At 43.9% G+C, this 14,062-nt stretch overlaps 1 protein-coding gene across 1 annotated transcript in view; it reads right to left on the bottom strand.

The window, feature by feature from the left end:
• Positions 1-396: 396 nt before the first annotated feature.
• The window catches only part of rph3ab (rabphilin 3A homolog (mouse), b), a 30,191-nt gene continuing 16,525 nt past the window's right edge, over positions 397-14,062 (bottom strand). The window contains exons 12-15 of the mRNA XM_067401218.1: positions 5,138-5,292; positions 4,850-4,931; positions 3,604-3,700; positions 397-527 (exon numbers count right to left, since the gene is read on the bottom strand). Coding sequence (XP_067257319.1) covers positions 397-527; positions 3,604-3,700; positions 4,850-4,931; positions 5,138-5,292 — 465 coding nt within the window. The remainder of the gene's footprint in view (positions 528-3,603; positions 3,701-4,849; positions 4,932-5,137; positions 5,293-14,062) is intronic.

Genomic DNA, 14,062 nt, shown 5'->3' with positions numbered 1-14,062 from the left:
AGAAAGACTTTCATTATGCTTTTTAATAAAAGGTTGCTAAGAGACATGATATTAACGCATTCCCACAACAAGGTAAATATTTGGAGTTTTTACAGTTGTTCTTAAACTATAACTTAAAAAAAACACAATGCTACTTTGGCCAGATAAGAGAACATGACATGACATAACTGTGCAGTTCTTTTACTTTTCAATGCTAACCGATAGTCGTTTGTATGTAGGTCACAGTGAACAGAAGAGCTCCAGACATCACATTATGTTCTTTGAAAGCATATCATGTGTCAGCCGGACAAGAACAAGATCGGTATAGCCCAAGATATGCAGTTAGTGGAGGGGAATGGGGTTGGCAAATGGGCCAAGTACAATGTAAGTGAAAGGCATGCACAAAGCTTAAAGAACCTAATCACTGGAGATGTGATTCTCATTGAAAAGAGTATGCCAACGTTCAATCTTCTTGTCTTTGTTCTTTAGGCATTCGTACCAGTGCTTCAAACGCTCACCTTTGGCAGTGATTCCCAGCTGGCAGCCTCCTGATCATAAAATATTAGTGGTATTAAAACATTCAGAGCTTATTACCAATACAATATTTAATTTCAATAGGGGAATGAGATGAAAGTCAGTGATGAATGGTCAATTTGAAGTCAATTTAATGACAACCATTTACACCTAGTATCAACATCTTTTCTGGCCGATCTGATCACAAGTAGACACTGCTAAATATATGTGTAAAGGGATCGAGATGACATAAACCAAAACTTTCGGTTCCATCGCCCTTAAGTCAATAGGTTCTTTGAATGGGTTTTTGGTTAAATGCTTGAAATATTATGTCACATTTTATTTTATGACATAAAATACATCAGTAATCGTTACATGTCTCTTTGTTTTGGACTCTCTCCAGAAGATCAGAGCTAAAAACTATGATCTTGACTGGGGACCATCTTTGGAGTCTGCGGCAAAATGGTCGGCCTTTGGAGAGGCATGCAGAGGATTTTCTTGAGCTTTCCCATCAGGTGAGCTGGCCTGACACCTCCCGCAGTGTTTCCGGATGGGACTGGATGGGGATGCAATTCGTTATAGCGAGCCAGCTTGTTATTTCTCTTTAGTCGAGTTGATAAATCTGTATTTAAATGGTTCAAATTTTGAAGTAGAAGAAGTTAAAGAAAAGGATTGTCTTCCTCATCCAGCCCCCTCTGAGACACACTTGGCCTCGCAAGCTCACCCCACGCCGGTGCCCTCCACATACCGCTCCAAGGGACCCATCCATTCCTGACCTCTTGTGTTTCCCCGTTTCCAAAACGGGGAAACAGCACTGAAGCACACAGCACTGAAGTCAGCCTCCCTTCCTCCGTCTACAGCTTCTAAGACCATCCCAGTCCTCAGCCCGGTGAAAACGCAGGCCGCATCGCACGCTAGCCTGCAGGCCACCCTTCCAGAGTCTCATCCCAAAATGGCCGCCACCCTTCCAGACTCTTGTTCCAAGATGGCCGCAGCCCTTCCAGAGTCTCTTCCTGTCATGGACATCACAATTCCAGAGTCTCGTCCCAACATGGCCACCATTCCAGAGCCTTGTTCCATCATAACCGCCATTCCAGAGTCTCGTCTCATCATGGCAGCCGCACATGTGCCCCAAGGTGTATTGGTGGAGTATGAGGGGATGTCTTGGAGCCCAGATATGGCTCCAGCCCCTGAGTCCGGTCCAGCGCAGACTCCAGCCCCTGACCAGAGTCCAGTGCAGACTCCAGCCCCTGACCAGAGTTTGTTAATGGCTCCAGCCCTTGAGCACGTTACAAATTCCATTCCAGTATGTTTTCCAGAGTCTGCTCCAGAAAGTTCTTCAGAGTCCACTCCAGAACTTCTCCAGGCCTACAAACGCCTAGCCAATGCCCGTGGCCATAGTGACCATGCCTGGGGTCTGGGCCAAGGCCACGGAGGCCGCATCACCATGGCCTCTTGAACTACCTGCTTCACTGTGGACCCCTGAGTCTCCAGTGGCCTCGGAAGCTCCAGCACCCCCTGTACCTCAATGGTCCCCTAAGTCTCCAGTGCCCTCGGAGGCTCCAGTGCCCCCTGAACCTCCGTGGATCACTGGGCCATCTGTGCCTTCCGGGCTTCCTGAACTGACTGCTCCTCCCTGGTTCCTGGTAGCACTAGTTCCGCCCTGGAGGCTTCCTGTCCTGTCAAAGACACTCCAAGCCAGCCTCCAGGGCACCCTCCCTCCCACACCTATTGACTTTATTTGGCACGAGGACGCGCCTTCTGGGAGGGGGAGGTAATGTTACATGTCTGTTTGTTTTGGACTCTCTGTTTGATTTTCATTGGTTCCCTTGTTCCTTTGTTCAGTTTCCTGCCACCCCTTAGTTGTCATGGTCACCTTAATTATGGTTCATTTATTACCAGCTATGTTTGTTCAATTAGTCTTTAAACTTGTACAACATTCTTGGATAATTTATTGGATGCACACTGGTCTGTTATTGTAGGGAAATTGACTTTATATTTTCACACCCCGAAACATGAACTGTGATGGGTTGCGTTACATGTAAGTCAAATGTCCCCTTGGGCAGTGCTTGGCCAATGAAAGCTGCGATAGGTTCCAGACCTTCTGCCGTCAGTCAGTATTGTATAGCACTATGTACAGTGACCTTGAGCTATGGAAAGGCACTGTATAAATAAAACTTCTTCTTCTGAAGGTCTGGCTACTCGAGAATATATCTGTGATAATGTGATGAAACATGACAAATTGTTTGGAAATCATTTTTGGCCAGGCTGTCATACAAAGATATTATGAACACATGCAAAAACAGACAGAACCAGCAAAATATTAAATGAATATGTTGTATTCAATGCATGCTTTTTCCTCTTAGTTTTTTGTTTTTCTATGCATTTTTTTTTTTTTTTAAATAAAAACCTGTATTTGTATCTGCCTTTTTGCCAAATACTTTTGTCAGATAAATATCTCAACCAGGTTAGTTATTTGTTCTCCCTCATTTTTGAAATATTTAAAGTCCCCCTGTTGTGAAAATCAAGCTTTTAATGTTGATTATGTGTCTATGTGGTGTTTTTAATATGCTTTAAGACAAACCATTTCTCTTTAAAACTGCAGTGAACCAAAGACAGTCCTAGTAACCAATCACGTCAACGTGTGATCGTCAGCGAGTGGATCTCCGAACTGGTGCGAGTGGAGGCGGGGCTAATTTGCACATTCATAGAACCGTGTATAATATATGAGGCAAGGGTGTAGAGTTACATTCAATTTTAATGCATGAAGATTTTTTTTTCAAGGGAAAAACATTTAAATATGTAATTTTTGTGATCAAAGATGAGTTTTAAGGGATAAAATGATTTACTACAGGGGGACTTTAAAAAATATAAAATATTTTTCTCATATTTCAAACTTGTAGGGTCATTAAAGACAAATATCTCCTCCAGAAATCACTTTCGGCCACTACTGTGCATGCAGAAGAGATGTTAATACCAGGTGTAAACAGCAGTTTGTCTCACCTGACCAGATCAGCCAAGACAGAAGTTAATACAAGGTGTAAACATGGATTCAGAAAAACGGGATACGACGACATATAATAATATATGTTACAAAACAAAAGTAAATACCTATATAATCATTGGATTTGCCAATGTCGTAGTCCCATACTGAGATATCAAGAGTCTTTTTGGCCAGCTCTGCATGCTTAATTTCATAGCTGAATTCCTGCAACAACAAAAAAAGTTCACATGGCAAAGCAAGGGAAATCTTAGAAACATGGTAAAAAGATCAGAGCAGCAGAAAAATAGCAAGCACAGATTATTTAAACATAACTACTTAGTTATAATATTAATTTTTTTTTTATTTTAACATGAATATTAATATCAATATTAATCACAGATTTTGCTATGAAGTGCTGAAATTCATCTATATACTTATTTTTCTGACAAAATCTATTGAGTTCATTCTGAAGGAAAGAAAACAAAACAATATGTAATTATCAAAGCCTTCCACGTAAAGATAGAAAAGCATTAAAATATCCCAAATAACATTTTCCTAAGTCAGGGATTCCCAAACTTCTTTTCTTTTCTTTTCTCTTTTTTTTTCCAGCTGAACCTCTTTGACATAAAATCAGGAATACTTAAAGAAAATATTTTAAGTTAATATTTAAATAATTTAGCACATTTTCATGTTCAAAGTTCTCTGATGTTGGTTAATGTCACATGACATGAAAGTAAATATTTCAATTTTCTTAGTGTTTTATTTTGATTGTTTTTATTTTGAAGTGATTGAATTTATTGAATATATTGAATGTTAACACAAGAACGCACAGTATCTCAGACAACACAATCCAGATATTTCATCAAATCCGCAAATGTGTTTAAAGACCCAAATTAGCCAGAGATGAATTATCAAAATTAGTAGATCCTGGTATAGGCCTATGTCATAATCAGATGGATTAAGCAAGGTACAGTGAATGGGCTCCTGCTCCTGAACTTAAAAGAATTGTTCACCCAAAAATTAAAATTCTGTCATTTACTCACCCTCAAGTTGTTCCAAACCTGTATATGTTTCTTTGTTCTGCTGTACACAAAGGAAGATACTTGGAAGAATGTTTGTAACCAAGAAGATCTTGCCCCCCATTGACTACCATAGTAATAATGGGGGGCGAGATCTGTTTTTTTTACAAACATTCTTCCAAATATCTTCCTTTGTGTACAGCAGAAAAAAGAAATGAATAGAATAACCTGGCCAAACTTTTGTATTTGTGTTTGCATTTCTCTGGATCACAGTACTCTGATGTAGAATGTACACACCAAGAAATAAACAACTATTTATTTAATTATGCGTCTGCATTACAAGTTGACAAAGTACCTCATTAAACTCTGGGTTGAGTGTCTTCTTCTTGGTCTGCGTCTTGTTCTTCGCTTTCTTCCCCATATCAGGTTTCAGACATCTATTCATAGAAATATGCACATTTTCAAGAATTTGTTTTAATTTTTAAAAACATAAATCTAATTCTATGAGCATAGAAATGCTTACTGTACTGAGTCCTTTTACAGTACAGTAACTAATTATACTGTACATTAGGAATTATATATTTTAATATTTTTTAATGCCTTAACTTATATGAGTGTTTCCTAAACATGGAGAGAGACTCACATTTTGACAAAGGGATCAGAGTAGCCATTTGCATCCATTGCTGCTAAGTGAACACAGCGTATAACACCTACAATGAGACGACTCTGCTGGCTGTTGTACATGAGGGATATCAGGATACGTCCTCTCTCTTCGTGCTCAGTGCCTTCTTTTCCAGTCTAAACAGGTACAAAAATAGTAGTGTGGATGATAATGATAGCACAGGAGTGTTTATTGCAAATGTACTCATTGTAGAAACACCTCATCCTATAAATAGCACATGGATGTTATTTCATTCTACTACTGCTGGTATTTGCAGATGATATATAACAATGAAGAACAAAATACACAGGATGCACAAAATAATGGAATCAGTACAGGAAAAGGCTCTAATATAAAAAGCATGGGGTTGGGTTTATGTGTCACCTGGCCTAATCTGCAAACCTTAGTTAATGATACCCTTGAGAAAAAGCATTTAATTGTATTGAATGCGTACTTGTAGTGTACTTTAAATTTCAAAAGCATGTTTTTAAAAAGCTGTACTTGGAGATAATATAATATAAATTAATTAAAAGGCCACTTAAAGAGAGTGCACTTGTCACAATGCAGAAAGGACCCAGAAGCGAATGCTGGTTCTTGTAATTTATTAAACAGTCAGTAAAAGGACAAAATAGGCTGTCTGCCGGTCACCGGCCGTGCAAGGCGGACGCAGATCAGGAGAAGGAGAACTCAAAGGAACCAGAGATCAAACAGGCGGAATGCCTGGTACAGGAAGCCTGCAGACAGAGGGTGCCCGCTGGAAACGCCGATCACACAGTCCACTTGGCAGTCACGGCAGTACAGGAGCGCAGACTTGAAGGCAGAAACAAACAGGGTGAAATCCTCGTTCGCCACGCACACACTGTGATACAGGACTAGATGAGCACACAACGACAAGGCGTAAACTGCAGACATGAGTGAACAAACAATAACCCGACAAAGACGAGAGAAGGGCATGAGAATTAAATAGCAAGGTAATCAGGGCAAAGGAGGAACAGGTGAGAGACTGTGCAGAGCGCAACCGCTGATTAAGATAGCGAACAGCTGAGGGAGAGTGAAAGCAATTAGAAGAGAAAGGCAAAAAAGGAATCAAACCAAACTCCTGACAGTACCCCCTCCCTGACGGGCGCCCCCTGGCGCCCCCGAGGAAGACTGACGGGAGCGGAGGAAGTCCTCGATGAGCGAGCGGTCCAGCACATCCCTTCCCGGTACCCAGCTTCTCTCCTCCGGACCGTATCCCTCCCAATCGACAAGGTACTGATGGCCCCGACCCCGGGGTCGGACGTCAAGCAGCCTCTTAACCCTAAAGACGGGGGAGTTAGCGAGAACAGCAGGGGGGGGAGAGGGGGGAGAACGAGAGCGAACCGCAGGCTTAATGCATGAGACATGGAAAACGGGGTGGACGCGCTTAAGGGAATGGGGCAACCTGAGCCGTACAACCACTGGACTGATAACTTTAGTGACGGCATAGGGACCAATGAAACGGGGAGCCAATTTCCGAGCGGGCGTCTGAAGGGGTAAGTTGCGTGTGGAGAGCCAAACCCTCTGACCACACACATACCTAGGTGCTTTAGACCGACGACGGTTAGCGGCACGACGGGTGCGTTCCCCTGTTCGGCAAAGAACCGATCTCACTCTTCTCCAAGTGCGACGACAGCGCTGAATGAAAGCCTGGACCGAGGGAACAGCGGCCTCGGTCTCCTGAGAAGGAAACAGAGGCGGCTGGTAGCCCAAGCAGCACGAAAAAGGAGACAGGCCAGTGGACGATGACGGCAACGAATTATGAGCGTATTCCGCCCACGTCAATTGCTCGCACCAGGAGGAGGGGTTATGGGCTGCTAAACAACGAAGCATCCGACTAAGATCCTGATTAGCGCGCTCGGCCTGGCCATTGGTCTGAGGGTGGAACCCTGACGACAGACTGGCAGTAGCCCCAATCTGTCGGCAGAATTCCCTCCAAAAATTAGAGACAAACTGGGGTCCCCTGTCCGAAACCACATTAGTAGGAAGCCCGTGAATCCTAAAGACATGGTCAACGACCGCACGTGCAGTCTCTTTAGCGGACGGAAGCTTAGGGAGAGGAACGAAATGAACTGCCTTAGAAAAGCGGTCAACGACCGTAAGAATCACCGTATTGCCACTGGAGGGGAAGCCCCGAGACAAAGTCCAGGGCAATATGGGACCAAGGACGGGACGGAATAGAGAGGGGCCGAAGCAGACCATCGGGAGGCGAATTACCGGACTTTTGCTGAGCACAGATAGAACATGACGCAACAAAGCGACGTATCTCACGTTCCATGGCAGGCCACCAAAATCGCTGGCGAACGACTGCCAGAGTGCGTCCCACCCCCGGATGCGCAGCAAATTTGGAGGCGTGACCCCAACGAAGAACAGCTGGACGAACTGACCTGACGACGAAAAGCCTACCCTCAGGACACCCCTGGGGAACGACAGTGTGAGCCAGCGCCCTTCTCACCAACCGTTCCACACCCCATGTGACGGACCCCACCACGCATCCTTCTGGTAGGATGGTCTCTGTGGAGGAATCGCCCTCAGAGGAAGAGAACTGGCGAGAAAGAGCGTCAGGCTTAACGTTTTTGGACCCAGGTCTAAAAGAGATCGAGAAATCGAAACGCCCAAAAAAAAGAGCCCAGCGAGCCTGCCTAGAGTTAAGTCTCTTAGCAGAGCGGATGTACTCTAGATTACGATGATCCGTCCAGACAATAAATGGAGTGGAGACACCCTCCAGCCAATGGCGCCATTCCTCCAGGGCCAGCCGAATGGCTAGGAGTTCCCGATTACCCACGTCATAATTGCGTTCCGCAGGTGAGAGCCGGCGTGAAAAAAACGCGCACGGGTGAACCCTTTGATCAAGAGCGGAGCGCTGCGAAAGCACAGCTCCCACCCCGACATCCGACGCGTCAACCTCAATAATAAATTGTCTCTCTGGATCAGGCGAAATCAGAATGGGAGCGGATGTAAACAATCCTTTAAGACGTTCAAACGCGCATTGAGCCTCCTTAGACCAGACAAAACGGGACTTAGCAGACGTAAGAGCAGTCAAGGGGGCGGCAACCTGACTGAAATTACGTATGAAGCGGCGATAAAAGTTCGCGAACCCTAAAAACCGCTGAAGTGCCAAGCGCGACTCGGGAACGGGCCAATCCGTGACAGCCTGAACCTTGGAGGGGTCCATGCTAATGCCCTCTGCAGATACGACTGAACCAAGGAAGGTAACCGACTGGACATGGAACGCGCATTTCTCCGCTTTGACATAGAGACGATTCTCTAATAATCGCTGTAATACGCGACGTACGTGTTGGGTGTGTACCTGGAGAGATGGAGAGAAAATGAGGATGTCGTCCAGATACACAAAGACAAATATGTTGAGCATATCTCTCAACACATCGTTTACGAGCGCTTGAAAAACGGCTGGGGCGTTGACCAGCCCGAACGGTAGAACCCGGTATTCAAAATGTCCTAATGGGGTATTAAACGCCGTCTTCCACTCGTCCCCCTCTTTAATGCGCACCAAGTGGTATGCGTTACGGAGATCCAACTTCGTAAAAATCCTTGCCCCCTGCAGGATCTCGAAGGCCGATGACATCAGAGGTAAAGGATACCGGTTCTTAATGGTGATGTCATTCAGCCCACGATAATCAATGCAGGGGCGCAAGGAGCCGTCCTTCTTTTTTACGAAGAAAAATCCCGCACCAGCGGGAGAGGAGGAAGGGACAATAGTACCTGCCGTGAGAGATTCGTCTAGATATCTCTCAAGCGCCTTGCGTTCGGGAGCGGACAGGGAATACAAACGCCCACGGGGAGGAGAGGTGCCCGGAAGAAGATCGATACTACAATCATACGGACGATGTGGGGGGAGAGAAGCAGCCCGGGAACGACTAAACACCGCTCGCAGATCGTGGTACTCCTCCGGAACTCCAGATAAATCAATAGACCCCTCCTGAAAAACAGACAAAGATGAAACAGAAGGAACAGCAGAGACAAGACAATCAGTGTGACAAGACAAGCTCCATGATATAATAGAACTATTAGACCAGTTGATCTGGGGATTGTGCTGTATTAACCAAGGATGTCCTAGGACAATAGGGGCCATAGGTGAATGAAATACTAGAAAAGAAATTGTCTCTTGGTGGTTGCCCGATGTGGTGAGACTCACCGGGGCAGTAGTCCACCGAATGTTAGAAAGCACACGACCATCCAAGGCAAAAGCTGTGGGAGTCTCTTTTAATTCAAGAAGGGGAAGCCCGTGTTCAACAGCCCAGGTCTCATCAAGAAAATTTCCCTCCGCCCCAGAGTCAATCAGGGCAGAACAGACAACTGAAGAGGTGCCCCAGCGAAGAATGGCCGAAATCATGGTGCGAGATTTGAAGGATGGGGATAGAGGAGTTGCGCTCGCCAATACTCCCCGATCTACTGGCGAGCTCTCTCTTTTGCTGGACATGCGGCAGCAAAATGTCCAGTGCCACCACAGTAAAGACACAACCTCTCCCGGATGCGGCGTTGACGTTCAGCGGACGAAAGGTGTATTCTACCCAGCTGCATGGGCTCAGGCTCTGGGTGAGCCTCAGCTGGTGCCGATGATGTGAAAGGGGATTCCCGGAATCCCGTGACGTCAGCACGAGCGCGTCTGCGCAGATCAAAACGTTTGTCTAAACGAATGGCTAATTCCACCAACTCATCCAGGTGTGAGGGAAACTCACGGGCAAAAATTTCATCCTTCAGCTCATCATTTAATCCCTCCAAAAAGCGAGCCGTGAGAGCAGCCTCATTCCATTCACAGGTGGCGGATAAAGTCTTAAAGTCAATCGCATAATCAGCTGCAGAACGCCTTCCTTGACGAAGAGCCGCCAGCTGGCGAGAAGCCTCACGCCCAAAAACAGAGAGATCAAATACCTTCAACATCTCTTCCTTAAATGAAATGTACCGATTACAGCAAACAGCCTTAGCCTCCCAGACAGCCGCACCCCAATCCCGGGCCCGGCTCGTGAGAAGGGACACGACATACGCAACCTTGGCGCGGTCTGCAGCATACGTGGCGGGCTGAAGGGAAAACACCACCTCACACTGGGTGAGAAAAGCCCGGCACTCGGTAGGCTCACCGGAATAACAGGGAGGATTGTTAATACGAGGCTCGGCCGTTTGTCGCGTCCCCGGAGATGAGGACTGGTCGTGACGTAAGTGATGTAGCTGGCTGGTCAAATCTGTCACCTGGGCCGTAAGTGTATCCACGGCGTGTCTGGCGGCTGATAACTCCTCGGCATGTCTTCCTAGCATAGCTCCCTGGAGCTCGACCGCTGAGCGGATGGCCGTCTCATTCGCTGGGTCCATAGTGGTCGGGTTATTCTGTCACAATGCAGAAAGGACCCAGAAGCGAATGCTGGTTCTTGTAATTTATTAAACAGTCAGTAAAAGGACAAAATAGGCTGTCTGCCGGTCACCGGCCGTGCAAGGCGGACGCAGATCAGGAGAAGGAGAACTCAAAGGAACCAGAGATCAAACAGGCGGAATGCCTGGTACAGGAAGCCTGCAGACAGAGGGTGCCCGCTGGAAACGCCGATCACACAGTCCACTTGGCAGTCACGGCAGTACAGGAGCGCAGACTTGAAGGCAGAAACAAACAGGGTGAAATCCTCGTTCGCCACGCACACACTGTGATACAGGACTAGATGAGCACACAACGACAAGGCGTAAACTGCAGACATGAGTGAACAAACAATAACCCGACAAAGACGAGAGAAGGGCATGAGAATTAAATAGCAAGGTAATCAGGGCAAAGGAGGAACAGGTGAGAGACTGTGCAGAGCGCAACCGCTGATTAAGATAGCGAACAGCTGAGGGAGAGTGAAAGCAATTAGAAGAGAAAGGCAAAAAAGGAATCAAACCAAACTCCTGACAGCACTTTCATGACAATGTTTTCTAAACTTAAGTGCACTTTACAAATGTCAAATTAAAGGTTTTACTGTAAAGTATATTTTAAATAATTTTTTTAATAATCTTTTGTCATGCTCTGTGTGGGTGTAATCTGGGTTCGGGCCAAAATTCCGAGCTCGGAGCCCTTCCCCCGGACATCAAGCCAAATACATATAACTTTCACTCTATTTAATTCTATGTAAATGTAAACTCATGAAATCTAATTTAAAGTTAATATATTTTAAATGCATTAAATTGCAAATTCATATTAACAATTCTTTTACGACAACTCTTGGATTGTTTGGCATGGTAATGGGTATGACAATGTTGATATATTTTGTCTTGGCAGAATAGATCTGCTATACGCTGCTGCGGAGCAAGTACGGGACTTGCCACTGCCATACACGACACACTGTTGTGAGCAAGTAACACATGCTGCTGCTGTACTATATAGCGTACATCAGTGGTTCCCAAACTTTTTAGAGTGGAGCACCCCCTAAGGCAGTGGTTCCCAAACTGGGGTACGCATACCTCTGGGGGTACGTGAGGTGACAAAAGGGGGTAAGCGGAAAAAATGCTGAGTTCATTTAATTCTACAATAAAATAGAGCATGTATTTCTAACTGCCAAAATGACATAAATCCAGTACATTTAATCAAATTACCTCATCATCTGCAGTCAAAAATGATGCACCTTTGTAAAAGTGGGGATTTAGCACTTGCATGAAGAACAAATATAGACACAGATAATGAATTTCGATTTAAAACTCAAACTTTCTCCGGTACAAAAACATACCTTGTGTGAGTTCTTGTATTTAATGATGATAATGAGCAAGAATGCAATTCTTCTCAAATATCCACATGACTGCAAACGTGACATTATTATACATGTACAACAGGTCAAAAAATAAAACGTACATTTTAAACTCAGTACTGCCAGTATTTACTCTATTTTGCAATGAAATAATAATGAAAACCACAGCAGAACTACAACACACGTCTGTGTTTTGCAAACAATTCTGCGGATGTGAACGAATTGTGAGAGTTGATTCAATGATTCATTCACAGCCACTTGCTTCACTACTGAATGAATGACTCGATGACCCACTCATAAAAACAGTGACTTGCTGCCACCTACTGGCGGTTTTAGTTCAATATTTAAAAGTTTTACTTAGTTTTAACATCATTGCATATTTCTCTATTGAACATTTTTATTTAAAACATTATTTATTTTATAAAGTTATTCATAAAGGTAGAGACTGCGTTTTTTTACAGTGTGTTCAAGGGACAGGCAGCTAGCGGATAGTGAGGAGATGTTTGCTGTATGTGACAAAAAATGTTTTGGCCTAAAAACACGTGACTTCGCTTAGAGCACCTTTAATGGTAAAGGTGTGACTGCAGTCGAAGTGGAAGAGAAGGGGTACGTGGAAGGATGGTAATGCATTCAGGGGTACTCCACGCTAAAAAGTGTGGGAACCACTGCCCTAAGGCATTTAACATCCTTCTGTGTACCCCCTCTCTTCCACTTAGGCTGCAGTCTATTTCCATAAGGGACATTATTTGCCACCTTAAATTGATTTCCTAGTGCATTTTTACCTTTATAAATACCGATATGAAATAAATTATGTTTTAAATAAAAAAAAATTAAAAATTAAATAGAGAACTATGCATTAAAGCTGCCATCGAATTGAAAATTGAATTTACCTCGGCATAGTTGAATAAGAGTTCAGTACATGGAAATGACATACAGTGAGTCCCAAACTCCATTGTTTCCTCCTTCTTATATAAATCTCATTTGTTTAAAAGACCTCCGAAGAACAGACGAATCTCAACATAACACCGACTGTTACGTAACAGTCGGGGTGTACGCCCCCAATATTTGCATATTCCAGCTCATTATCGAGGCATCAGACAAGGGCAGCCAGTATTAATATCTGGATGTGCACAGCTGAATCATCAGACTAGGTAAGCAAGCAAGGACAACAGCGAAAAATGGCAGATGGAGCAATAATAACTGACAAGATCCATGATAACATGATATTTTTAGTGATATTTGTAAATTGTCTTTCTAAATGTTTCATTAGCATATTGCTAATGTACTGTTAAATGTGGTTAAAGTTACCATCGTTTCTTACTGTATTCACGGAGACAAGAGCCGTCGCTATTTTCATTTTTAAACACTTGCAGTCTGTATAAATGCATAAACACAACTTCATTCTTTATAAATCTCTCCAACAGTGTAATGTTAGCTTTAGCCACGGAGCACTATCAAACTCATTCAGAATCAAATGTAAACATCCAAATAAATACCATACTTACGCAACTAGACATGCTGCATGACGAACACTTTGTAAAGATCCATTTTGAGGGTTATATTAGCTGTGTGAACTTTGTTTATGCAATGATAGAGTCGAGAGCTTGGGAGGGGGCGGAGAGCGTGAGCAATTAAAGGGGCTGCAGCCTGAATCGGCGCATTTCTAATTATGCCTTAAAATAGGCAGTTAAAAAAATTAATTAAAAAAATATATGGGGTATTTTGAGCTGCAACTTCACAGACACATTCAGGGGACAACTTAGACTTATATTACATCTTGTAAAAAAACGTTCGATGGCACCTTTAATGGTAAAAACAAAATCATACTTTTAAATATTAAATGAAAACTGCCAGTAGGTGGCGGTAAGACACTGTCTTATGAGTGAGTCATCGAGTCATTCATTCATTCAGTAACAAAGCAAGTGGCTGTATTTAGGAATGAGTCATTGAATCACTGACTCTCATGATTCATTCTGCAGATTTGTTCACGAAACACCACTGTGTGTTGCTTGGGGACCAATGACTTTATATACAGTCTTAAAGGGAGTTTGTTGGAAATAAACAACAGTTCTACTGTGGCATTCTTTGGAACTACTATTTCGTTGCAAAACAATACTGACAAGACATGTACTGTACATCACTTAATATTACCCTTCTCTTTGTTGAA

The sequence above is a fragment of the Chanodichthys erythropterus genome, chromosome 11 (assembly GCF_024489055.1).
Source record: "Chanodichthys erythropterus isolate Z2021 chromosome 11, ASM2448905v1, whole genome shotgun sequence".
NCBI classification, from domain to species: Eukaryota; Metazoa; Chordata; class Actinopteri; order Cypriniformes; family Xenocyprididae; genus Chanodichthys; species Chanodichthys erythropterus.
This window is presented reverse-complemented; position numbering and strand designations above follow the sequence as displayed.